General features: G+C 37.3%; 2 protein-coding genes and 1 non-coding gene across 5 annotated transcripts; 1 reads left to right on the top strand and 2 right to left on the bottom strand.

Annotated features, from left to right (window-relative positions):
- Positions 1-85: 85 nt before the first annotated feature.
- On the bottom strand, positions 86-17,932 carry LOC143859439 (Phospholipid/glycerol acyltransferase family protein). Of its 2 annotated transcripts, none has more exons than XM_077370200.1 (7): positions 17,808-17,932; positions 8,866-8,984; positions 8,719-8,784; positions 7,838-8,035; positions 6,238-6,356; positions 1,675-1,780; positions 86-788 (listed from the first exon to the last, which is right to left on the bottom strand). In XM_077370200.1, the coding sequence occupies exons 1-7, from the start codon at positions 17,812-17,814 to the stop codon at positions 222-224; spliced, it is 1,182 nt and encodes a 393-aa protein (XP_077226315.1). In that variant the 5' UTR covers positions 17,815-17,932; the 3' UTR covers positions 86-221. The 2 variants fall into 2 exon arrangements, with proteins under 2 accessions (XP_077226315.1, XP_077226281.1); XM_077370166.1 differs by lacking the exon at positions 17,808-17,932 and adding an exon at positions 9,841-10,228.
- On the bottom strand, positions 8,866-27,255 carry LOC143859582 (thiamine pyrophosphokinase 1-like). 2 transcript variants are annotated; one of them, XM_077370294.1, is made up of 7 exons: positions 26,948-27,255; positions 26,673-26,769; positions 21,442-21,514; positions 21,160-21,261; positions 19,280-19,529; positions 17,808-17,932; positions 8,866-8,984 (listed from the first exon to the last, which is right to left on the bottom strand). In XM_077370294.1, the coding sequence occupies exons 1-6, from the start codon at positions 27,078-27,080 to the stop codon at positions 17,811-17,813; spliced, it is 777 nt and encodes a 258-aa protein (XP_077226409.1). In that variant the 5' UTR covers positions 27,081-27,255; the 3' UTR covers positions 8,866-8,984; positions 17,808-17,810. The 2 variants fall into 2 exon arrangements, with proteins under 2 accessions (XP_077226409.1, XP_077226368.1); XM_077370253.1 differs by lacking the exon at positions 8,866-8,984 and having other exon boundaries at positions 17,555-17,932; positions 26,948-27,251.
- Positions 22,964-23,066, top strand: LOC143846193 (U6 spliceosomal RNA). Its single transcript, XR_013234692.1, has one exon. It is a non-coding gene; the product is annotated as a U6 spliceosomal RNA (small nuclear RNA).

Here is a 27,255-nt window from a genome sequence, read left to right as displayed (position 1 = left end):
CAACGGTTCTGATCATGAACAAGTGGGCCCAACTCATAATGCTTCCTACTTATTTCTATGCAAGGAAAAATATGAGCATGCATCATGTAACAACTCCTGTAATCATATTAGCTTATTTCTCAAAATGAGCAAAATGTCAAAACTTACAACAGTCCTGACAAGGGCTGACTCTGTTAGCACTTGTATTTATACATGCATTGTGCTATTCTGGCCATGGAAAGTCACATTCTACCCCATTGTTGGACTATGTTTGCTTCCAAGAACTGCTTCCACGCCTTCAAAGGACGAACTTCATGAATACTTAGATGCCTCTCCTTCCATGTTCCGGCATTCATGAACAGCCCTTTCGCCGCAAATCCTCTCAGCTCAGATGGATTCATATAACCACGGATCCTCGAAATGATCCCACCTTCATATGAGAACCCCATCTTGACCGTCCGATTAGCAGGGACAGATCTTTGAGACTGTTCTAGATGCAGCTTTGGATGTGTCTGTATTGCATGTTTCAAAGACGAGGAATCATCCTCTGAAAATATATGGCTTCCCATGCCAAATGCCTCCCAATCTAGCTGCTGCAAAATCCCATTCGCACGTTCTGTATTAGAACAATATTGGATTTGAAATGATTCTTCGAGAGCCAATTTATCGACTTGGATCTTCAGCTCACGGAGTCGATGACCAATCCTAGACGACACTGCATCATATAATACTCCTCTTGATACATGTTGTGCATCCTCAGTGCAGAGCAAATCATCAAAATGGATTGGTTCTCCAATGAGTACTGTTACCTATAAGTACCCCAGTCATGTGTAAGAGTTAGAATTTTAATTGATATTGCACAAATCAAGATTATGTTGTTGAAAAAAACGTGCCTTTATGACTAAATTTTATGAGGTAAAAATAGAGCGAGTGCTTAAAATGTAAGGTAGTTAATCATAAAGAAACCTATATCTATAAGGTATATGAGAGCTATGGAGAAATTTACATGCATAAGAATATTACCATTAAAAAAAAAAGGTATTTAATATTAAAAGAAACTTCAAATTTACAATGTTTTAAATAATCTAGGGGGCAACCCATGTTTTCCCATTATATGTTAGTATATAGATATAGATTCATAGATTCCCCCTCATTTTTTATCATTTATCATGTAAGGTATTTAATATCTATAGAGAAATTTACATAATAAAGGTTAGATATAGCATTTTTTGTTGTATAAAGTATTCAATATATAGAAAGAGATTCACACAAGGTTTTAAACAACCTAGATCTTGTGTGCATGACAGCCCAAGCTTTCCCATATATTTGATTTACATTGGCATTAAAGATTATAATTTAATCTTATTTGCAAAAGAAACATTAGGGGGCGGCCTCTTAGAAAACCATTAACTACATTTCTACGATAACAATAGCCATTCTTCGCAAATAATCAAATTTAACTTAAAAGCATTTGCATATAGCAAATAATTTTTAGGGAAACCCAAAAAGGCACTTAAGTATCCATTGGATTGATAAGCAAATCACAACTTGGATCGACAAATCATCATACAATCACAAGGGTAACAAGTACTAATAGTATTGACTTATGTTTATAGATAAAATTTGTATATCTCCATCATGAAATTTTAAAGCTAACTAGGAGTGGTGGTGGCAGAGGAGTGATAGACAACATACCCTCTTGCCAATCCTTGGGAAATGAGTTCCTATAGGCATGATTTCTTGCATCCCTGTGTGCACAAAGGGGACAACTAAAGGGAGATTGTCTGCATCCATCACCAATCTGTACGGTCGAAGAGAAAGAAAAAGTGAAGCAAATAACCATTAGTTCATACGACATTAATAAAACGTAATAATTGTGGTTGGATAATAATATAAACCAAAATGTGTATGCAATCAAATGTTCTTTGTGACCTCACCAGTACAGATGACACTCGTTACTGACAACCCTCTACACGGTTGTAATACACACAACCATGAGGTTTCAAAGAATTCAAACTAATGATTCAATTCTTTCTACCAACAGAGCAGTCACCGCGAAACTTTCTTTTGCAGAGTATACTGTTTTTGGAGTAAAATTCTAAAATATAAGTATGTCCCTTAATGTATGCAGACATGGGCTTCCTTGCTAAAGAAAAATTGGAAGTAAAGTTCATGACTGAAACAAAGAATGGGAGCAGATGAAAAGCTAATGGTGAATGAATAAAGAAAAAATAAATTTGAATACGACATTGTCTAATATCATGAATACATAATTAGGCTGTAAATTGTAGCATTAGCCTGCCACTGAGATCCATTTGTCTGAGCAGATCAAGCCCTACATGGATAAATTTCGGGCCTTTGAATCATGAGCCTTACTCCAAACTAATTTGATGTGTCCCCACTCAAACCTCGTAATACTTTTATGGAAGCTGGAACATGGCTAAGAACATAGTGATAAATATTAAACCGAAAGGAAATTTTAAGGAGTGAATGGAAATTTTATATATATTACCAGTAAAAAAAAGAATGGAAAATTTATATATATGAGAATATAAATTTAGATATGAGAATATACATTTATATCTATGAGAAACCATTTCAAAAAAAATGAGAATTTTGTGAAATTATTGGGACTATGAAAATTTAGATATGAGAATATACATTTATATCTATGAGAAACCATTTAAAAAAAAAAAAAATGAGAATTTCGTGAAATTATTGGGACTATGTTCCTCGAGAATATAAAGTTTATCAATATCTTGGAAATATTGGTCACTAGAGAATATAGATTTATATCTATGAGAAACCATTTTAAAAAAAATGAGAATTTTGTGAAATTATTGGGACTATGAAAATTTAGATATGAGAATATACATTTATATCTCTATGAGAAACCATTTCAAAAAAAAAGAAGAGAGAATTTCGTGAAATTATTGGGACTATGTTCCTCGAGAATATAAAGTTTATCAACATCTTGGAAATATTGCTCACTAGAGAACGCATGGGTGCAACTTGGTCGGGTCAGGTTGAGCTTTTGCGAAAAAATGAATAGGAATCAACCTGAACCCGACCCGATTTTAAGGTAAAAGCTCAACTCGAATTCCCAAAATTCGACCCGAGTTGCACCCTAGAAACGATCATTCTTAAAGGGCCATTGGAACACAGATTTAGCAGTGATGTTCAATAGTTACAGGTGCAAACCTAGGATTTGCTGAATGCTGGTCACTTTTCTTAGAACTTTGGAGCACAAAATAGTTTCTACTTCATCAAAGCAACATCACGCATTCCCAGAACATAAATAAATATTAAGTAATGATCAAAACAGTTAGGTTATCATAAGATTCAAAGCCTTTTAAAGATGTTCATCAATAGAATCAAATTAATCCAAGAGAGTTCCACTCAAATAAGTTCTACCTAGAGAAATCGGATAAGTCATCAATAAAATCAGATAAAAAACCAAAGTCTGTCCGCAAATCAGATTCCAAAATAAAACTAGAGAGCTAGAAGGGATATGGGGCAATGATGAGGGGTGTTATGGGTAGGGTATAGAGTTACAGGTAATGAAGATAAGAATGATAGAATAAAAGCAGGTATACAAGGCTCCAAGGGGTAATGAGGTGACGCGATCTATCAGCCATATACTTGATTGTAGTTAGTTTTTTTTCATGAGACTTGTTTAGTTTTTTAATTTGGGATTGAATTCTATTTTTAGAAATAATTCTTTTTCCTAGTTGTGGGGGATATCCACAACAAAATATAGCTCACCTTTCTCACCTTTTTCCCAAGGCCTATCATCACTTAACCTCAAGCCCACCGAACACTAATGCAAAGTACTAACATACTAGTATTAGTAAGCACATACCGTTTTTAGCAAGTACAAACCTCCCTTTAGCCCTAATATAAAAGACCTGAGGAGGAAGCCCTGGGAGGGTTCTGTAAAACGAAACAGCCCCATCCCCCTCTCCCCCTTGCAATTTCTCCCTCTCCTCTCTTTCGTTTTTTCTCTCCCTCTCTCACCCCTCCCCCTCACGGCTTGTGCAGCCCCCCCACCTCCCCTATTATCTCCCTCCACTTCCCTTCTCTCCCTTCACCCTCTTTTCCTCCTCATCTCTTCTCTTTTACTTTCCCTCATCCTCACAGTTTGGTTCATAAGCCATTCCTCCGTCCCCTTTCTTTTCCCTCTCTTATGCTTGATCCTCCATCATTCTCCTTCTCTTTATCTTGGTTGTGAACATCCATGTTCTCTCATTCTCTCACTCACTCTCTTTCTAGCTTGCCCTCTTTCTTCTCTTGATCACATCCTGCAGCAAATGATAAAGGGTAGACATCTGGCACGCCATTCATAGGTACGAAACAACTTCACTTTCATTTTTCAGCAGCCTACATATATTTTCCTATCCCTTTGGACCGTTCCAGCAATCCTTACATCCTTACTTTACCTAAATCGACCCTACTCTTGTCGCCCACAACCCTTACCTTACTTTACCATTCACCTGCCATATCCTCACCCCTCGAGACATCTTGTAGGTCATACTAGTTGGATTTCACAGATCTAATTATTGGAACAGATTTACAGTTGAGGATTGACTTTTATTTCATATTGATTAGTCACTTCTTGTTGGGAGTATGAAACATGGTATGGATAAATTTAATTTTTATGGATTATTGAAATTTCCCGCCTATAATTTCTTTCAAATCCTTTGCTGATTTTGATTATTCATGTTATATTTATACTTGTTTGCTATGATTTGGCCGACACTTTGAATTTATTGCTGATACAAGTGTTCTGTCGACACCCGTGTCCACACGTGCCGACACTCCTTTAGACACCTTTAAAGGTATTGCTAAAGTGTCAGTGACTTTGTATGTTTGTATGTGTAAGAGTGTGGCACTATTGCTAGATTTTTTGGGGTTGCCTTTTCAGATACCTCTTATCCGTGTCGAAACTCGGCACACAAATCCGTGTCCACAAATCATGATTACATGTACTTTCTATTTTAGCCGTGTCCCGTTTCTAACTTTCTGGAATTTGCCGTGTCCAACACTTCGTGTCCGTGTCCACAAATCATAGCTTATTTGGGAATGCATGTAACTGATTTTATTGAATAAGAACTCATTTTATTACTCCTAAATTCCCAGAAAGTCACCTACAAATACTAGATTTGCACCAATTTGGAATTAGAGCTAGGTTCGCATCAAATTGGTATCAGAATTAAGTTCACATCATATTGGCATCCCTCAGAGTTCATTCATTTTTAGCCCCCATGTGTTCGGTAAAAATTCAGCTTGAGTCCCCCTTAGTTTTATGCTCTAAGTAAGGGCGTCTAGAGCACACCAATTGTTAGGTTAAATTCTCATTAGAGTCTAGATTAGTCAATCTTGAGTCTTGAGTGTTAAGGCATCTTTGCGACGTAGGATCTATCCTAGGTCATTTAGGTGTCATTTATTCAGCATTGTCATTTTTTTACTGTTTAGGTACCTTAATATCGTTCCAGAGTCAGTAGGATTGTCCTACATGTCGAGTTATCCACTTTCAACCATGGCTTATAGGGTCAATGCTCCACATCGGGGGGCAAGGTCGAGTCTAGCTTCGAGGGGCATGACAACGAAACATTCGATCAACACTCAAACGATAGCTGAAATTAAAGTAACCTTGAACCACATTAATAAACATCTTGGGATTCAGGTACCCAGGGATGCCATGACTCCTATCCAAGAATACATGTCTGGCCTATTCACCTATGCAAGGCAAGGCCTAACAAAGCCTATTCTACCTCAATTAATAGAAGCCACATATGGCTAGTAGCTCAACCCCTCTTCCTCCTAAAAATTACGACCACGAGACAACCTGCAAATATTTGATAGGAGTGTGGGGCGTAGAGTTCTAGAACATGAACCACAATAGACCACTATCAAATATTTCACATATGGTGAACCAGGTCACAAGTCATCAGATTGTGCACATCGGGCATTCTTGTCCCCATAAGGCAATTAAATCATACACTTTTATAGATTGGGTTAAGAAGCCCAACCAAACTAAGGATTGCTCAGTACTAACTCTAGTCCAATAAAAAATGTCCAGCTAATATGAGGCAATTAAATCATACAGTTATATAAATTAGGTTAAGAAGCCTGATCAAACTAAGGATTGCTTAGGGTTAACAAGACAGCCGCAAAGGCCCAAACACCTGTGAATTATTCTTTCCTAGGAAAAGAATGTGATAAGGAAAAAGTAAGTAACCTTGCATCGTTTCTCACCTTCCAACTCCTCTCTTGGCAGACGCTATTGTTCTGCCACCATCCCGAGAACGACTTCCCTCAGGGAATATATGAACCCATCCACCATTGTTCAGTTTAGAAATCGCCATGTCCAATCCCTGCAAAAGGTTCAAAACATAGCATGAACAGAACATTAGTTTAAAAAACAATCGACATGGATACAGAAGATGGAAAATGGCACCTACAAAACAAACTAAGCTAAAGATTATGAGTTACAAGTTTTAGAGATTTATAGTTTCACATGTTTTATCCAAGTAGGATTAACGTTTTTTTTTTTTTTTCGAAAAAAGATCTATATATGTTTAATTTTTAACTTAAAACGACTTTTGAAGTTTTAAACGTTTTTTTTTTTTTTAAATATGCTTTCTTAAAAGGAGAAAACTCATTTAGGAAAACAAAATGACCCCTAGATAGGAAGTGTACTCTTAAGAGAAAACGCGTATGGAGCATTTGGGAAGCACACTTCACACTAATTTGGGAAGCAAGAAGAACTTAGCTTCCGAAGCGAGCTTCCCTTCTAACTAGGGAGTTTTGTGTAACTACGCTACCACTATTAGTTTCATATGAGAATATGAATTTTTAAATCATGTTAAAAAGTTGTAAATAAAAATATATTTTTCTAAGCATTATTGACCATGAAAACTTTGAGAAGATATGCACACAGTACCTAAGTAAGATATCTTAGGTAGCCCATATCCATGAAGATCAACATTATAAAATTCCGAAGTAATTTGGTTTCCAGGGCGCCATATGCTGCATATTTGGTAAATAACATTTACTTCTATCTTCCATTCACAAGCAACTTTTTCTTCGACTGCTAGACAGTGTACTCTAAAGATCTAACAGGATAACTCTTATTTTTGATAGAATTGGCTATTGATAAGTCTATGGGAAACATATTACATATATAATACAAAGAAGGAAAATGCCGAGAGAGAGAGTCAGCATCTTCCGGCAAGGCCATCAGGTTAAGGACTGCAAAATCTAAAAAGAAGACCAGCAAATTTAATGTGCCAAGCGCAACAGGTTCAGCAAAGAAAGTTAGAAAAACACAGAAAAAAGGACAACAAAAGAACACCCTGACATAGGCCCTGCATACTACTCATCTTCTTTACAAGATCTTAATCTTGCTTCTATTACCATTAGCTATTTTTCTGGTCTTCTAAGGCATCTGTTAACATGTGATTTGAAAAACTAACCAATACTACTCCTTAGTATCTGTGTGGAGAAAATTCCTGTTAACATGTGAAGTTGTAACCTAAGTTGTTTCTATAAGATTAAAACACTTGTCTTCAAAGCCAAATATAAGTATATTTAAAATGGTTGAAAGCCTTTTCAACAAAAAGAGCATGTGCATTTTATTAATGGTAAACAAACAGCTAATAGATGAGAACAAGTTAAGAGGTATTATATGGTGTGTGCACATACAGATAGAGAAATTATATGGTGTGCTCGCGTACATGCGCGTAATGGGCGTACTACAAAAGTCCCACCCTTGATATTTGAACCAACACCAGCCTCTTATAAAGTGGACACCATATAAAAACTCCTGCAGATATGGAAAAAGAAATGTAGATACCTTTTGGTAAACCCCATCACCACGAGAAACAGGTAAAACTTTGACACATTTGAAGAATGCAGATGTCATTGGATTGCTGAAACAACGGTCAGTAGCACAGAGTGTCCATCTCAAGCTGTGAGCATCCAACAGAACACTTGGTGGTAGCAGAGAAGCAATGACCAATGGGTCATCTACAGAAGCCACATGATTGCTTACCTAAAGACATGAAAATGGGATACAAATCAACCAGTGCTAATTCATGTCCCTGTCTAACTAAGAAGAAGGATTTCATATAACTTTTTTTTGAAAAGAATTTCATATAAAGTTAGCAAATCTGTACTTTATTCCCACAAGCTTCACCAACTAAACCAACACATTTTATGGAAGGGTTAAGTTTGAGCTCAAGTTGGGTAGAAGTTTAATACTTTTTGTATATTCTACTTCGATCACTAAATGAGAAGTCTGTGAGAAATCATATGATTGGCCCAAGGAGACATCATGCAGTTTCCATATGCCATAACGGGAAAAAAATTGTATAGAATCCAAAACCACTAGCAAATAGTCATGAAAATAACAACTGTTATTTAAAAGGAAAATAATAGATACTTCCTCACATTCATATGACAAAAACTGAGAAGGCTTGCCTTTAAATAAAATGAAATGATAATAAAATTTAAGAGCCGTACAAGAAATATACCAGAAAAAGTATAAGAAAATAATGTAAGTTGGAACTGGAGTGAAGGAAATATACAGGCAAAAGAACACGAAAATAATGAAAGTTGGATCTGAAAACAAGTTCTGTTGTATGCATGGAAACAATAATCTAACAGTTTGAATGGGGATAAGATAAAGATGCAACCCCTTTAGTCATACTTCAAAATAGAATTAGTAATGCATACCGTTATAAGTGGTTTGCCTTCTGGTCTTTCTAATAATGCCCGATGTAGTTTTTCAGCACCATATATCTGGGAATGGATTCCAAAGTAAGCATAGCCATGCCTAATGAAAAACTTCTACAGATTGAATCAACCTCTAAGTGTAAATACCTGGACATGGTTGAGTCCATGCATAAAGATATGACAGGCATTTCCAATAACAGGAAGAGCGAGAGCTTGAAGCATGCGAGTGATGACAGAATCATTGACTGCATCAACATCCTTGTCGACTGTATTTTAAGAAAGATTGAAAATTTAAACAAAATATATTGGTTCTAGCTTCTAACAAATATGCAAAATACATAATTATCAATACACCAAAACACAATTATCAATACATAGAGAAATAATATACATGCTTCAGCCTAACTTGCATGTGTGTGGTGTGTGCTCTTTCAATAAATAGGCATGCATGAATGCACCAAGTCTAATAAGTAGAATGAAATGAATCCTTGTGTTAACTTACCAACTTCTCCAAAAGCGTTATTTATCTTTTATACTTTAACACTCCCACGCACGTGTGGACCGCTTGGCAAACACGTGGAAAATGTGGTCCCACTTTGGGCTGACCATCGCATGTGGATTTTTGCTATCTGGGAGGTTTGAACTCGAGACCTTTGGCTCTATTACCATGTTAACTTACCAACTTCTCCGAAAGCTTAAGCTGTTTGAGAAGGGCGTTATTTATCTTCTATACTTAAACACCTTGCAATCAACACGGATGCAAATATCTTTTCTAGACTGCCTTTTCTCTAAACTCCATTTTCTGTTGTTTTTACCCATTGCACAACACAATTAGGCCTTTGTTTCAGCAAAAAAACTCAGAAGTTCATTGCAAGGGGAATCATTGATAATACCCTTCTTATACAATCAATTTCTTATCCAATACAGTACCCCCCCATTTTTTTAAGGATAAAACAACATAATTTGTTAGTCTTTCAGAATATCTTGATTGAAGTAGTTGAATTATCGAGACATTACAACATATTCCTTTGTTTACAGTTATTAATGATCAATGAATTTATGTATCATTCAAAACACTGATCAAATAACAAAAATCTTTACTCGAGCAGAAAGAAAATTCACCTCGCTTCCGATAAAACACAGATTGAGGGGGCGATGAATTTCTACCAAGATCCCTAAGACGAAGAATCCATCGCTGCAACGCTGAAGAATAATATGAATCTGAGAACATCGGCTTGTGCCATTGCCGATCGATCGCAACACGAAACCGATCCCTAATTCGGAGTTTTAAGGTTCTGAACTTGTTCTTCCACAAATCCCTCCGATCAATCCAATCCTCCGCCATAGATGAATACAGGAATCTCTCCAAATTCAAGAGAAGAAAGAAGCCTCTCTCTCTCTATATCTCTCTTTACAGTAACAGTTATCGTTCTAGGGTTTCGCTGGTGAAAATATGAGCGATTAAGGTTTTAACTTTTTTTGAGAACGTAATAGAGATCGATTTGACGAAAACAATTAGGGCTGCAACTCGGGTCGGGCGGGTCGGGTTTTGGAGAACCCAACCCTACCCGAGAAATATCTCGGGTGGGGTCGGGTTTTTTTCGGAAAACCCACGATTCCCAAACCCGGCCCTACCCATGATAAATCTCGGGCCGGTTCGGTTCGGGTCGGGCCGGGTTTTTTCACGTTGACGCAATTTTTAAAGGAAAATTCTTGTTTGGCAAGGCAACTCAACTCATAGAAGCAGAAATTACACTTGAATCAAACAATGATGTAATTACACTCACATCACACTTGAATCAAACAATGCTGTAATTAAACAATGTTGTAATTACAATCAACCAATGCTGAATCAAACACTTGAATCAACTTAACTCATAGAAGGAGAAATTACACTCACATACAGTAATAGTGGGTGCGTGGGTTTTCACTTTTAACTTTTAACTAACAATAGAAAAAAATGTACATACTATAACTTTTGTAACTCGGGTCGGGTCGGGTCGGGCCCCTTCAAACCCGGCTCGACCCGAGATTCATGCGGGCTTTTGAATGCTCAACCCGGCTCGACCCAAAACCCATGAAACCTGAACCCAACCCAGGCTATTTTCGGGTTGGGTCGGGTAAAACCCGGCTCGAGTTGCAGCCCTAAAAATAATGATAGGTGCATCGATGGGTCCACTTAGATCAGAATAAATTACTCTTATTTAGAGAATAAGATATATTCAGTAGCTTGATAGATTATAATACTAATTAAGATTAGTATAATCTTTATTTAGTTATTTTTATTCTTATCATAATATCTTTCTATGTTTATCTTGGAGTGCTTTATATAAGCACATGCTGTAATGGAAATCAATGAATGAAGAAATCTATCTTAGAAATTGTGTCTTTTTGCATAAAGGAGGATTGATCCTTCCCTCGAAGTGGATCCAGAGGCTGATCTTTCCTCTAAGAAGATTGAATCACGTTACGAACCAATTCAGGTTTGTAACAATTGGTATCAAAGCCGAATCGGTTTATTCGGGTTCGTAACAATTGAACTGATACGTGCCTAGATGGTTCCCACTTAGATTGGAATAAATTATTGCCTTATTTAGAGAATAAGATCAGATCTAGTGAGATCTGATATATTTAGTAGCTTGATAGATTAGAATACTAATTAAGATTAGTGTAATCTTTATTTAGTTATTTTTATTCTTATCATAAGATCTTTCTATGTTTATCTTAGAGTGCTTTATATAAGCACATACTACTGTAATGGAAATCAATAAATGAAGAAATCTATCTTAGAAATTGTGTCTTTCTGCACAAAGGATGATTGATACTTCCCTCGAAGTGGATCAAGAGGCTGATCTTCCCTCTAAGAAGATTGAATCACGTTATGAACGTTCGTAACAAACAGATTTGACGAAAATAGAGAATATGAAGAAAGTAGCCTCTCTCTCTCTCTCTAAAGTAACAGTTCTTGTTCTAGGGTTTCTCTGGTTAAACTAAGAGCGATTAGGGTTTTAACTTTTTCTAAGAAAAACTACAGAGAAAAGAGGATCGAAACTCTGGAGATGTTTTTATTGTTGTTTTGAAGGGATTCTCCTAAAGGTAAACACTTTGAAAACGAGATTCCGTTTGGGAAATAAAAACGGGGCTGAAATGACTGTTGATTCGATCATTTTCGATTGTGTATTAATACTTTTATGGAGATTTGAGCTCCTTCATCTGTCTTTTAGTGGACGTGGCTCTAACTTCTAAAAGACACCCAGTGCGTAATGCACATCTCATTCAGGTCGTTGTAGAATGTAGATCGGTGGGTCCAACGTGTTCTTTTCGATAAACGTGTACGGACCGCATCGGACCGCATTCCGCACTTATTTGATTTTGTGGGGTCCACACTGCCCGGCCCCTATTGAGATTTTTGGGTAGGTTGATAAGGACATTTAGGGCGTTGAATTTTTCGCCCTCCTGTAGGATTATTCTCCCCACTTTTAAGCGTTAAAGTCTTTCCACAATTCACATAAGAGTGGGGCGCATAATCGTACAGTGGGGCGAAAAAAATCATCAACCGGACATTTAATATGATAATATATCGGGAGTGATATATTATATATCACTCCCTTTTCTTCACCTGGGCACCCTCTTCTGTGCTTTCATCAGTGATATCCACACCCTTCTAGGATAAACCCCCCTCCTAGTCTACAACTAGTACAACACTACTCGAAACTGGTCCCTCTCCAAGATGAACGTGTCTGAGTAGGGGTGGTTATTTGGTTTAAACCGAACCGAATATACCGAAATTTGGTACCGAAATAATTTCGGTTACCAAATTTCGGTAACCGAAAACCGAACCGAAATCATCCGAAACCAAACCGAATAAAAATTCGGTTATAACCGAATAACCGAATTGTGGGAGAAAAAGAGGGAAAAAATCAAAATCTCGGTTTGGATCGGAGGGCTAGGATCATCCGATCGAAATGATTTTTTGAGCAACACCTAATTAAGTTGTGATCAATCAAATGGACGGTTTTGATCATCCTACGGAGTGCACATATAGCACTTTTTTTTTTGGAAAAAAATGGTTTTCATCCATAATTTCGGTTAACTGAAATTTTTTTTTTGAAAAAACTGAAACCGAAACCGAATAACCGAATTTCCAGAAAAAAAAAAAAAAAAACGAACCCAACTGACCAATTCGGTTCGGTTATTCAGTTTTAACCGAATAATGTTCGCCCAGAATGTTAATATATGTGTTGGTTTCCTTATTGAAATCCAATTTTTATTTTAGCAAATATAACTCTTTATATATCTTTCCTCTTTTTTTTTCTCAAATCTCATCCAATAGGAAATTAGTTTGGTAAACAAGTTACCTAAATGAGATAATTATAGGACATTTGGTCAAAAGGTACCACAAAATATCTGAAGTAGTGAGATGGACCCCTTCAATTTCAAACTTTTGAAAGGGTACCATTTTGCTTTTCCTGACAAGATATTTTACCGAAATACCCTTTACCCTCAAAATATACACGTTAAGCCATAAAAACAGGGAGAAAAAAGTGTTGCTTTCTTTTTCACACCTGAAAAGTGGGGTGACCAAGAGATGAAATTAGGGTATCACACCTGGAAAATTTTGGGTTGATGTCTGTTGGGCCTGGAAGGGGTTACCAGCACAAGGAAAATGGGGGTACCATATATGAAAATGGGGGATCAAAAGATGAAATGAGGGTATCACACCTGGAAAATTTTGGGTTGATGTCTGTTGGGTCTGTAAGGGGTTACCAGCACAAGGAAAATGGGGGTACCATATATGAAAATGGGGTGACCAAGATAGACCTGGCAAAAAGTGACCCGGACCCGCGGGTCCACCCGGCCCGCACGTAAATTTACGGGTCCGGGTCACCTGTTGGTGACCCGTTAGAAATTGACCCGCGGGTCCACCCGGCCCGTCAAAAGTGGGCCGGGTCGGGTGGACCCGCGGGTGCCTGCGGGTGCCCGTAAAAAAGTGCAAAAGACGGTTTTTTTACTTTTTTCCGTAGTTTTCTCGGTAATTGTCATATTTTATATGTAATTTTTTTACTTTTGACCTTTTTACGGTAATTTTTCATTTCAAACTTAGAAATTCTGAGAATATTTCAAAAATCCGTAATGATTACTTCTCTTTATTCTTTTGTTGCTAGCAACCTTTGCCCCAGACTGTACTTCACCCAATCTTTGCAGCAAAGGAGGGGCTACAAGCCGAAAAATAGCCCAGGAGAAGGTGGCTAGCAAATCCCTAAATAAAAAAAAAACTCTTAAAAAATACGTCAAAAATCCGGGTGACCCGCGGGTCGACCCGGCCCGTACGGGCCGGGTGCGGGTCCAATGTCAATGACCCGTAGAATTTTCCGGGTCACTTTGACCCGGCCCGTTTGACCCGGACCCGTACGGGCCGGGTCAAATCCGGCCCGGCCCGCCCGTTTGCCAGGTCTAGACCAAGATATGAAATGAGGGTATCACACCTAGAAAATTTGTGTTGATGTCTGTTACCACATATGAAAATGGGGTGACCAAAAGATGAAAGGGGGTATCACACCTAGAAAATTTTTGGTTAATGTCTGTCTGGCTTGGAAAGGGGTTATCAGCACAATGAAAATGGGGTGACCCTAGTTTTAAAAGAGGTTTTACTAAAAAAACAGATGAAACCCTAGCATATTTACAAACAAATCCTACCAATGGAGAGGAGTGAAACCCATACCTCTTGATTTGGCCAACGATGGAAGCGAAAAACTCGACGGAAGAAATGGCGGATGGGCAGAGGAAGATGACTGTCGTCTCTCTCTCTCTCTCTCTCTCTCTCTCTCTCTCTCTCTCTCTCTCCTGCTGTAAAAAGAGCAAGTAAAAAAGGCTTGTAAAAAAAGAACTAAATACCCCTGAGCCTCGGATTTTTGTTGCTCTGAAGATCTTGCAGTATAAACCTGTAAGATTGGTCAAACGGTCTAAAACCCTAAATCTTTGTTTCGATCTTCTTCCCCAAAACGGTGTAGTAGGGTTTTAACAATGTCAAAGGGGCTGAAACCCTAAAATATTACCAACAAAAATCCGACCAAAGGAGAGGAGTGAAACCCATACCAGTTTCTTCGTAGACGATGGGAGGGAAAAATGCCCTGATTTCTCGCGATGGAGGCGAGGAAGACGACCTCTCTCTCTTCTCGCTGTAAACGGTGAAAAATGGCTGTAATTTTTTAATTTTGAAGAAAACAACCCGAGGGGTATTTCTGTCAAAAACATTGTTAGGAAAAGCAAAATGGCCCCCTTTTACAAGTTTCAAATTTGGTGGTACCGTCTCACTATTTCAGATATTTTTTGGGACCGTTTGACCAAATTTCCATAATTCTAACTAATAGGAATTCACTTAACTTTCCGCCAATACGATTTAAATTATTAATTAGCACATGCTCAATTAATTCACTTAATGAACTTGTACACACCATAAATATGGTGCACCTTCTCTCTTTATATCACACACTGAAACATATCCGTCCAATCGAAGATGATTGAACGACTATAACTCACTCAATTCAACTAGGAATTCAATAAAATTTCGCTTAATTGAAGCTGTCGAAGTTTAGTTTACGGGGAAAGAAACGGAGGTGAAAAATTCCAAGTATTTTGGGAGTTTTAGTTGCTTTTTAGAATCAGAGGGCTAGGATTATTCTATCGAAATGATATTTTCGGGTGCAACATGGTTACGTTGCGGCCCATCAAATGGACAGTTTGGATTATCCTATGGTGTGGGCCATACACTTCATTTTGAAAATATAGGTGGGGCCTACAATTGGGCCTTAATATTACTGTACGACCTACACCATATGATAATCCAAGCCATCCATTTGATGGGCCACAATGTAAATTGGTTGTGCCCCAAAAATCATTTACATAGAATGATCGCAACCCTCAAATCTATAGAGGTTTCCATAATATGCAATTTCTATTTAGATCAGAGGGCTAGGATTAGCCTATGGAAATGATATTTTGGGGCGCAACCTATTTACGTTGCGGCCCATCAAATGGATGGCTTGGATCATCCTATGGTGTGGTCCGTACACTTCATTTTGAAAAATATGTTCAAAGGTTTCAACAAATTAATTGTTGGGCCCACCAACGGTTCATGCTGGAGAGAGAGAGACGGTTTGGAGTGGTTGCACAGGTTGTAGACTATAAGAGGGAGGGGCGAGGGGGCATATCACTGCCTTTTATGAATTATGGCCCCTCTCTTCAACACAATGAGGTGGTAGCCTGGGGAAGAAAAGAGGAAGAATATAGCATTTACCTAATATATACACAGAAAAGGATAAGGATACTTAGGGCCCACATATTTGGATGATATACTTAGTAAGATTATCCTAAACCTCTATGTATTTTTTTCTGAGCTTCACCGAAGGACATGGATTCCATTTTTCTTCGGGTCGAAATCAGATTCCCATTTCTTCCATTCAAAGCTACTGGGCCAAGGCGAAAGTCAAAAACCAAGAAATTTAATCCCACCCATGGTTTTAAATTTTGGCCAAAATCCGAAATTTCGGATTTTGGTGGGGACCGAAATCGAAATTTCCCGAAATTCAAAATTTCGTGAAATTCCAAATTTCGGATATTTCAGTAATTTCGGTCCGAAATTTCGAGAAAATGCCATTTAAAAAAAAAAAATGTTACAAAATTTAGGCCCGAGGGGTCCGAAATCAGTACCGAAACCGAAATTTAAAACCTTGGTCCCACCTAACATTTAGCTTCCACTTTGAAAACCAGAGTGATTTAGCCCAGAAATACCACAAAAATCCCATTCTCTGGTTAAAACACTCACTTGAAAATCCTTCTCAAAGAAGTAAAACTTCAAAGTTCTAATAGGCAGCTCTTTCCTCATTGGATTTAAAATCACGGGCAACTATAACCCCCTATGGTGGCATAGAGAGAATGTTGTATGAAAGTGTTGGAGTCTTGTACGATTGTTTTCCTGTTCGAAATTTTGTTCTGGTAGGCAAAATCTATGGCACTTGGAGAAATGTCTTTGAGCTCTCGTATAAGCTAGAAATCTGCTTCCATCAATAAGTCCTCAGTCGCTCACTGGTTCAACCCTCTCAATCTGCCTAAAAAAAGTTCAGTGGCATTCCACATTATGAACTACCCAACCTCAAATTTGGGGTCCGCCACAAGGGGACCCAGACTATCTGATGGACATGGCAACTGGATCAAGGCAGTGTCCATTGGATCCACATAGTATTTGGATCCCATATAGCATTGCATCCAATTCTAGGTTGTGGATAATGTCTTTACCAACATTCTGAGAGAAAGTTATTCTTTATTTTCCTCTCTTGAGTTTCTTCTCTCCCCTAAACCTGAGCTCTAACTGTGTTCAACTTAAGTAGGACCTAGGACACTCGGGTGGACGCTCAATTAGAAATAGACCGTGGCTTAGGCATGGTTTTAAATTTTGGTTTCCGATTAAATTTAGGTCTTGGCCGAAACCAAAATTTTGGCCGAAATCCGGTACTAATAAAAAAAATTTATTATTCAAAATTTCGGTAATTTCAGCCGAAATGTCCGATATTTCAAATTTCGGTTTCGGTCTCAACCAAAATCCAACATTTCGGATTTCGGCCGAAATTTAAAACCATGGGCCTATGACACTCGGTCTCATCTGAAAAACACTCCGAGAGATCCCAACGGATCATGACTTACGCATAGGTGGTGGATCCGATTAGAAGTGGATTCATTGACGAGCACCGTTTGATCTTTTTAATTCAATGTGGACCTTAAACTCAATTGAATTAAGAACGAAAAAGAAAAGAAAGAGAACGCTTTAATTAATTTCAAATAAAAATATGACAAGTTTGACAGTGTAATTAAAACATATAATTGTATTTGTATGTGCATACTCCTGAAAATTATTGAGCAAAATAAGAATATTTAAATAACTTGACTTGTCTGAATCACTAATCTTTCCATCAATATCCATTAGTAAAAAATTAACACATCAAAGCATAGACAATAAGTAATATTTTCTTAGGAGATAAAATACCACAAAATTAACTTTAAATAAAAAAAATGCATCTGTCGGAAAAATGTACCCGTCATTCCCGCTTTTTTATGGATATTGTCCAAAGAAGATTGGAATCCGACCGCACAGTGATTTTCTCCTCCCGCACGATGTTCGAAGTACTAATCAGTTCGCCAAATCTCATCTCCATGTCAGCTGGAATTAATGAATTTTAAATCAATAACGTCCAACGCCATTAACAGCCAGAGACAGAATCAAGAGTAAGAACTCTAAAGGTAAACAGAAACTCAACTGAAGGAAGCAGAAGATCTAAATACAGAACAAATACTCAACTTTGCAAAATTAGAAATTTATGAATTAAGGATATGCTAACATGGCTGTTAACGGGAATACAAATATATGGATAGAATATCCAACTTCGCAAATTCAGAAATTCATGAATTCAGAATAACCAAACATGGTAATTAAGTAATGTGGTGATGACATATGCAGAAACAGTTTTCAAATTAAGAAATTCAAAGACGATGAAAACTTCTTTTTTTAAACATTTTGCAACTTACAGAATTCAAAGACAATGAAAACTAGTTGTTTGGTAAAATAAATCAGCAAACGAAAAAATATATATACACAGTGTGCAAATTAGGAAATTTAAAGATGATTGGAACTAGTAAGGTATTCTCTCAACTTAAGAAATTCTGTCTTACGAGGTATTAGAATTATCGAGGCCAGGGATTTAAGCAAGTAGATAGTGGGACATTCACTCAATGTCATCCGTTGGATGGATGGCAGCCATCCCCATCCTTAGAGATTTGCCGATATGGTTGAAGAGATCCAGGAGAGAGAGGCAGACTTTCATGTGCGATTTCAGCATGTAAAGAGGTCTGCGGCTGGGTCGGTCAGGTGTTAGTAGAGAGGATATGTGAATATTTGATCTCCTCCTCCCGACCCGAAAGACCATGTCTTCTTGTGTTTCCTCTTTTTGTTGTTCTATTCTTTTCTCTTCTTTTTCCTGATCATCTCGGTCATGGCCCTTTGTCTTCTTTCGCTTCTCTTAATTTAAATCTTTTACCATTCAAAAAAAAAAAAAACATAACAAACAAGCAGAAGATGAAGGTTGGTTCATGAGTAAGAACTCATAGAACAGTGGCTTAAGATAATAACAAAAAAAGAGAGAAATAAGAAAATAGAATCCGTGTAACAAGAAAGGGTTGTCATGGAGGAAATTGTAGTATTAGGGCTAACACACGAGAAATGAACTGGTATACTAATTTTTGCGGATTGCTGGCGGGGCCCATCCATGATTGCACTCGGTGATGGTTCCCAAATACAACTACTGTTTGCTCAAGATTGGATGTTTTCTAGAAGTGCTTCACAGTGATATTTCAGTGAAGTCAGTAACAGTTCTCAACAAAATATAGACAGAACCTTAATATGACTACTGATAGGATGATGGCAATTTACATGCCATCGCATTAGTCTTGCCACTACAATAGTATCAAAGATAAAAGTTTAACACAAGTTGGGTGAATTTGTTGTACTTACTGAGATCCCATTGCAGGCCAGTGGTACTGGTACTTGCAGATGGTGCACCAAAGGGAACAAGACCACAGTGCGGGCCCTCGACAGATGATTGGATATGGATCTCGTGATGGTGTGTTTTTGGTAGAAGTTGGATCAAGCAATCATCAGAGAGTAGAACCATTCGAATGTTCGAAAACAGATAAAGAACATTGATATTTCCAACCTCATGATCAAACCTTCCTCCAAGTGCTCCCGCAACGAGAATGCTCAACTGTAGTATTAAGCGTATATCAGTGCAGCCACAATAAGAAAAAAATGGAAGAAATAGATAAGTGAACATAAATAACAAGCATGCTGTCAACGGAAAATGCCCATGATTCTTATGAAATAAAACTTCGCGAAGATGGGATTCAAATTTTTTTTTTAATGGTAAGATGGCTCTGGCATAACAGAGAACATGACCTTGGATAGGAGAGAATGGAAGAAAATGATCCATGTAGAGTGTCAGGATTAGACTTGGTCAATTTGAGCCTTGTAGATTCTTTCAACTTCTTCATGAAAATTTCTAAAGGATACATTAGCCGACCCCAACTAGTTTGGGACAAAGGCTTAGTTGAGTTGAATTGAGTTAGAAGCTGGTGTACACTAGCAAGGAGATTCTTGATATATGTGAGAAGCTAAATGCATCTTTTTATCATTGTGGATTGTGGCACAAAAGAAAAAACATATTTTTTAGTAAAATGAGTGTGTATTCTAGTCACAGCATTCTGTACTATAATATCTTGTAATCTTGTTTTTTTAACAATAACCAGATTTATTGAAAGAAGAATACGAAAATTACATGAACGAATGAGATACAAATGATGAAAACAGAAACAGAAATACAACTAAGAATCCTACAACACCCTAAATAGGTAAAGGATCCCCTATTGCAAGATTCTTTCTTCTTAGTAAAAAGGCATTTTGCTTTGCAGAAAAAATGGTTGCAATATTCAGAAATGAAATTTCATTTGATTCTAGATTTATCATGCAAGTACATGTTCACGAGTTCAACAAACACGGAGACACCAATAATTAATCCTAAAATTAAAATTGAATCCCATGTAGGGACTTGTGTGTGTAATCAGAACCGTTGATTGGTTGGATCATCATGAGGCAACCAACATTGTCCTCGTCCCATGTTGAATGGCCATCTAAAGCAGCCTGATTAAGGCCTACAAAATCAATGATTTAGCTTCTCTTGGAAGAACCCTAAATGAGGCCTAATAGACCAAGGGGCTAGAATCATCCAATCAAGGTGGCACCAATGGATATAGATCTGAGATCTGACTTGTGTCCACTGCTTGGGTCAACAGCCCCGATCATATTTACCTGGCACACACGAGACCCAAAACGTGACTTAGGAAAGACACTAACAGTCACCGTCTTCTTATTGTTTTTCATTCATGATATGGAAGATGAATATACATACATAGATGCACAAACATAGATGCGCCCCACCATTCAATATTACATTCTTGTTTAATTCCAAATTGACCGTGCTAGTACATGCTCATTAGTTCACTGTTAGTTGAGATTCACGTTAGTTACTTCCACTAACTGGTTGGCCACAAGGTTCACAACAGTGTCATGAAACACTGAAAAATCAAAAGGTAATAAGAGACGACAAAGTAGAAATATTATCTTGAATTCTTACTAAGTTGCATTGGTATAACTACATGCCATAACAGTGGTTTGGTGGTGCAGTAAAATTAATGTGACAGAAACAGCGACAAAAAAAACTTATAAAAGCAATACAATTAGAGTAAAAAACTGTAATGCAAGAAAACGAGATCCAATAATAGAAGCCCAAATACATGTAACGAGGATGAGACTTTCTAAAAGACTAAAATGACACTTACATTAGACTTCTCCAGGTCCGGTGTGCTGTCTCGTATATAAGCAACACACTTGTGTAGATCTGTAGTGTCCTGATCATGCGAATCATCCACTATTTTGGTTCCCTGTCAATCCCAGCCAATAATTATACATCTGAATGTTCATGATTTCCAAACAAAAAATAGAATAAAACCCCAAACAATTAAACCTAGCCATGGATGATCATCTCCTTGCATAAGATTATTCTATGTGCCATCAAATTGAATATATTAAACGGTTCAGTGGAGAGCACAAAGTGAACGTACCAAGTTTGAATAAAATTCCTGCACTTCTGGTCTAATTGAGTCCATGTCTCCTTTGATTGCGTCTGGCCGGTACCTAAAACAAGCATGAACAATATTACAAAATGAACAGTCAAAATCCAGAACCTTAAATAAAACTGGTTTCACATACATAAGAATCAAGCACAAAAGCAAGACAAAATGAATACAAGGCCGACACAAGAATTCCATTACCACAGTAAATAGCATGAGGAACATTTTATCTCTCAAAATTCTTATCAGCTCTTATGTTTTAATGTGACGTCTTCAGCATTCATTATCACCATCTATGCGTGTTTAATTTTGTGGCTAGGCAGTCCAAACTCCAAACTTACAAATTGGTTGATTAGGAAATTAATGACAATTGACCTATTTATGATCCACCAGGCATGTATTACAAGCTGGAGGGCAACTTGGACACAATGCAATATGTGTTTTTTCAGAAATTAATAGGCTGTGAAATCTTGCTGAACATTCTAATTACTAGTGAACCAGCATTATCACGGTGGCACGTATTATGCCACAAAGGCGTTGCATTCACTCAATTTACAGGAACCAATTATGGACAATGAGATAGGGAAAAAAAAACTTGTGAACCAATTATAATTGATAAATAATTTTGACAATGATAATTATGCCAATAGTATCTTTAGAAGATTCTTAGCACACACTCAAATCAATGGAAAATCAAGGCATGGACCATCTAAAAGTATCACTGCCTTATTAGAAATCTCACGGTTTAGCAACTGAAAAAGGGTATCATCGGGCTGGGCTTGGGCCGGATCCAGTCATGCCCTAGTCAAGGACTATTATGTCTAGGTCAAATTGGGATCCTCATCAAAGCCCATCAAACATGCCTAGATCCGATCTCACTCAGATTTGGATGGTCCTGATCTGACTGATTCGGATTAGAATGCACAAGCCATCAGATGCCATGGCAGAAATTAAAAAAGAAGGAAAGAACTTAAACAGCCAGCACTGAACCATTCAACAGGACTGATCTCAGCCAACGAAAACATTAATTATGAGCCACTGGGAGAAATCAGAAATATTCCCACAGAACTTTCAAGAAATGAGCCTTTCTTTCTAAGCATTACTAGTGTTGAATTTTACTATCAAAAGATCAAATATTAAAATTAAAATAAAATCCTACAGTCTCAGATTGCTTGCTATAAAACACAAGCTAATACCACAATTTACTGAAATTCTACCATTCAGAAAAATGAAAGGGGAATAAATGGAAGAAAAAAATGGAAATTTCCTGGTGACGATGGAGGCGATGGAGAAGGGCCAAGTCACGGTGGATCAGCATTTGCTCAAGAGTCCTGTACTGCCTCCATTATTTCTCCATGCTCTCTCTGCTACTGTTTGCAAAGTCGTTGCACTGACTTACCATACCGCTTGCAACATTCAATCCATCAATCATCATTGGGAAAGAGAGAGACAGGGAATCAACACTATGTTCAACCATTTTTTAATTGCAGAATCCTATCTCTCTCCGTTAGTGGTCTCTTCGGAGACATCCGATAAAATTGGAACGATACAGAGAAGATTAGCATGGCCCCTGCAAAAGGATGACACACACAAATCGAGAAATGGTCCAAATTTTTTGCTGTTAATCTTTCAAAAAAAATCTCTCTGCTTTAGTGACGGGAAAGTAGCCGGAAGAGAGTAGAGCTTGAAGATAGCGCTTCACTTAGAGTTTGAGGGACACATAGATTCCAGAGTAATTTAGTTCCAATCCAAGCTAACTCATTGTCAACATATTTGTACAAAAGATTAAGAGCTGAAAATTTATTTGTAGCAACATGTCTTTTTTCAACCAGCCAACCAATTTTTTTAGTATGATTACTGCGCATACTTTAAACGGTGCTCAAGTAAGTTTTTTTTTTTTTTTTTCTGGATAGTTGATATTGATTTTATTAAAACTTGCATGTAAATCTTACTATAGCATAAAAAAACCAATTTTTTTCTGGATATTGATATTGATTTTTTTACTATAGCATAAAAAAAAAACCTCACAAATTTGCATCAGAAAGGCATTTGAGATTGGTAGAAAAGGAAAGCAAGTATAGTCAAAGTTTGGGTACATGGAAAAGTAGGACCTCAATAAAGGAACATTACTTTGACATGGAGATGCTGTGAACAACATATTAACATGGATATTAAATTAGACGGATTGTTTTGAATGGTGGTGAATGTATGTTTCTCTTGAGAATTGGATCTCTATCAAGCTAAGAAGTTAATCACATTTTGAAGAATTAAAGAGCTTCCTTGACCACTCATTGTTGGTTGGAGGAATTGGATCTCTAGTAGGTTTGGGGGCTGTTCATGAGAAGAAAAATATAGGTTCTTAGCAGTTAGAGAGAAAAAGACTGCTTCGAGAACCAAAAGAATCAATGAATACGATGATATATAAGGTTCTAAAAAAATATCACAGTTTTCTATTTGTGTTTCTTGATTACTGATTTTATCTATTGGATAGGGGTCCTTAATTTTGACGTTGGATTGATCTTTTCCTGTGGAGCTTGACCAGGGAAAAAGTTAAATGAACATTGTCCAATTTACATAATTCTATACTGGTTTTTAGATAATCATCTGTGGAATAAATTATACATTAGAAATTCTAAACCATGTAATTTCATCCCTTAATACGATGTGTCTTTAATGTAGATAACATAGATGCAAGGCCAAAATAACCTACTTCAACTCCAAACTGAGATTATCTGATATCTCTCATACGCCATCACCTCATTCATCCAGATCAGTTGACTAGGTAGGGCCCAATGGGCTTCTGCACTTATGGTGATGTGTGCATCTTAATGTCAGTTAATAGTGCATACCAATCTGGCTGGGCAAAGTCACTGATCAAGACTTTGGAAAGTTTGCAATTCAGAAATGCTCACATGAATAATAGTCCTTGGTAGGACTCTATAATATTGATCAAGTTCCACGCCAACTACCCACCGAGGCGTTGGCTCTTCGGCATAAAGTCACGGGTTTGCTCCCTGTTGACGAGTGTTCGAATCCCGCCCCCGGCTCTAGAATTAGATTTATTTACTATTTTTCATATTAAACTACACTCACAGATGATCAAGTTATTACAAATGTAACTACAAGCATAAACCTACAAAATATCAGCAGGTTGGTGGTGATGTCCTATAATTCTGTTTTCCATAGCTTGGAAAAAATAACTCCTCTTGAACCAGAACTTCAAATTTTATATCAATCAAATTCCATATGCAAAAGATTACGATTCTGGAGAAGCATTCTTGCCTTTAACAGGAAGTTGTATCATTACCTTCAAAGGTACGAAAACATGAGAATGCTTCTTGCTTCTCCAAATGCTCTCCACGTGCTAGTCTCCAAGATACAAATTTCCATTTACACGTGTCTAGAGTAAATAAAAAAATATAAATTCGTATTGCTTTCTACCAAGAAAACAGATCTCAGATTCAAATAACCCATTACGTAGATGTACGTTTTCTTTTATTATCTGAAGATGAACACATTATCAAAGAAACTAAAACCATAGATTCAAAACTCTGGTCAAACTACACCCAGATATCAGATATTCTTTGTGATATTTGTTCCACATGCACAACTAAGGTTCTGCCATGCAAGCAGCCGACTCTAGTGTTTCAGCTTAGTTATAATCACCAAGCCACAACTTTGATGCCAAGCTTCCCAACTGATATACAATTTTTCAAGCTTATTCTTCCCGACCTATCCTTCGCTCAAAAAATTGAGGGACTGAATTTTAAAAATTGAGACAAACTATAATATTTTTCCATTGTTATTGTGAAAACTCTGATTCTTTTGAAATCTTAGAAAATCTGTCTGCACTTCCAAAAAACGGACGTTCCAAATGTCTTGCAAGAATCAACTAGCATTCAATGACTAAGTCATTAAGTGACATACTCCCAAGACTACCAAATCAATGATGCATCAAAAGTCCATAGCATCATCCATTGAAAATCAAACAAAGCACGCATTTCCATAAAATATTCCTCCATTTCATACACCATAGTTGATTCGCAGCTGAAATTTGAAGTAGAATAAGATCTTGAAGTATTTCTTTCTTGCAAGTAAATGAGAAACTAATCCATGTGGAAACCAAAATCAACAACAATGATCTCCTCACTGCATGTTTTGGGGAAATTGAGATGCAAATAGCAACGTTTTTTTCTCTGTCGCAACAAGCATAGTCACTCCAATCTCATCTTTTTTGCAAATAAACAAGAACCTATATCTAATAAGGGTTTGTTGCTCATCACCTTGCATAAGTGGCTATATGGTCGGGTGATCTGGACCGCTGTCATGACGGTGTTGCAGCGATCCACAGTATAAGTATTAAACTAACTTGATGATCCTAACCAACCAATCGGTGATCTTCAAATCGACTGATATAAAGGCCACGTTTGGATACCTCATGTTCTTGTATTTGGATTTGGATTTGAGTTTTAAATACAAAATAGATCAATCATCCTCATGCTCATGTTATAAGAGAGAGGGAACAGGGAGGGACGTCTTGCCGTTGCTGCATCAAGGTCAAGGAGCAGCGAGGGTGAAGGTAATCGCCACAAATATGGATTTCCAAATAATGTCTCGCAGAAAAGATTTGAAAATCAGGATTTCTTTTTCACTATTGTAGCTGATTTGGAAATCAAAGGATCCAATCCAGTTCCAAATCTCAACTGCAAATGTGAGAAATCCAAATCTAAATCTTGTGAGTATCCAAACGTGGAACAATCAACATTCAGAAAATGTCCGGTAATGGGACAGTTAAGATAAAATCCCAAATAGTACAATAATATATAGGGATTTGCTAGCGTCCATCGCATAAGGCATTTTGCGGAGCGTCAGTTGCATGAGAGAGCAGCCGCCTCAGATGAATTAAATGAATAAGACAAAATCTTAGTCTATGTGGCTGCTGTCTCGTGCAACAGACGCTCTGCGAAATGCCTTCTGCGAATCAACAAACCTTTATAAAAAACCTAAAAACTAGTTTAATGAATTTAAAAGGAAAGACAAAAGAAGGAGAATCAAATGTGATTTGTCTGTTCAAATTAAAATCAAAATAGAATCAGAAACTATTCCATTATTATCAGATCAAAATTCGAAGATACAAAAAACAATCAACAAATTTCAAATTGAGGAAGAAAAAAGAACCTAAATTCAAAAAAAAAATGAGGAAAAAACAAAAAATTAAGAACCTGTTTCGAAGATCCAAAGGATCTTCATGAGATAAAAGCTCTGGAATTTCATCATAGAGTCGGTTAGCTCCTCCGTCTGCACAAAGACGTAGCTGTGCTGCTCTACAAATCAACAAACCCTAATATTTCAGATCTGTATAAAAAAAACCGGGAAAAGAAAAAACCTAGAAAGAATAACAAACAGTGTTTGTATAAAAAAAAATCGGGAAAAGAAAAAACCTAGAAAGAAGAATAAACGGTAAGGAGAGAGAGAGAGAGGGGAAGTGGTGTAATACCTCGTTCCCATAAGAGAGGAGTGAAGCGAGGGAGGCGCTGGTTAAGTACGACCAGGGCGTACGTTAGACTGGGGCCGTTGTTGGGTGGAAGATTAGGCAGGAGGAAGGTGGAAGCGTGATACATCAACTCCATGACTGGCTAACCTGCGCCTCTCTCTATCTCTGTGTGTACAAATACAATTGTGGAGAGGATTTACTGTTAATAAATTCGCACCCCTTTAAAAGAGGGTATGTGGCAGACTTTGACGTATTTTAACGTCAATTCATGTTAGAGAGGAGTGAGTTATCCTCAGGGGGTGCGAATTTAT

The sequence above is a fragment of the Tasmannia lanceolata genome, unplaced genomic scaffold (assembly GCF_043159265.1).
Source record: "Tasmannia lanceolata isolate RefF3 unplaced genomic scaffold, GAP_Taslan_0.1 ptg000002l, whole genome shotgun sequence".
NCBI classification, from domain to species: Eukaryota; Viridiplantae; Streptophyta; class Magnoliopsida; order Canellales; family Winteraceae; genus Tasmannia; species Tasmannia lanceolata.
This window is presented reverse-complemented; position numbering and strand designations above follow the sequence as displayed.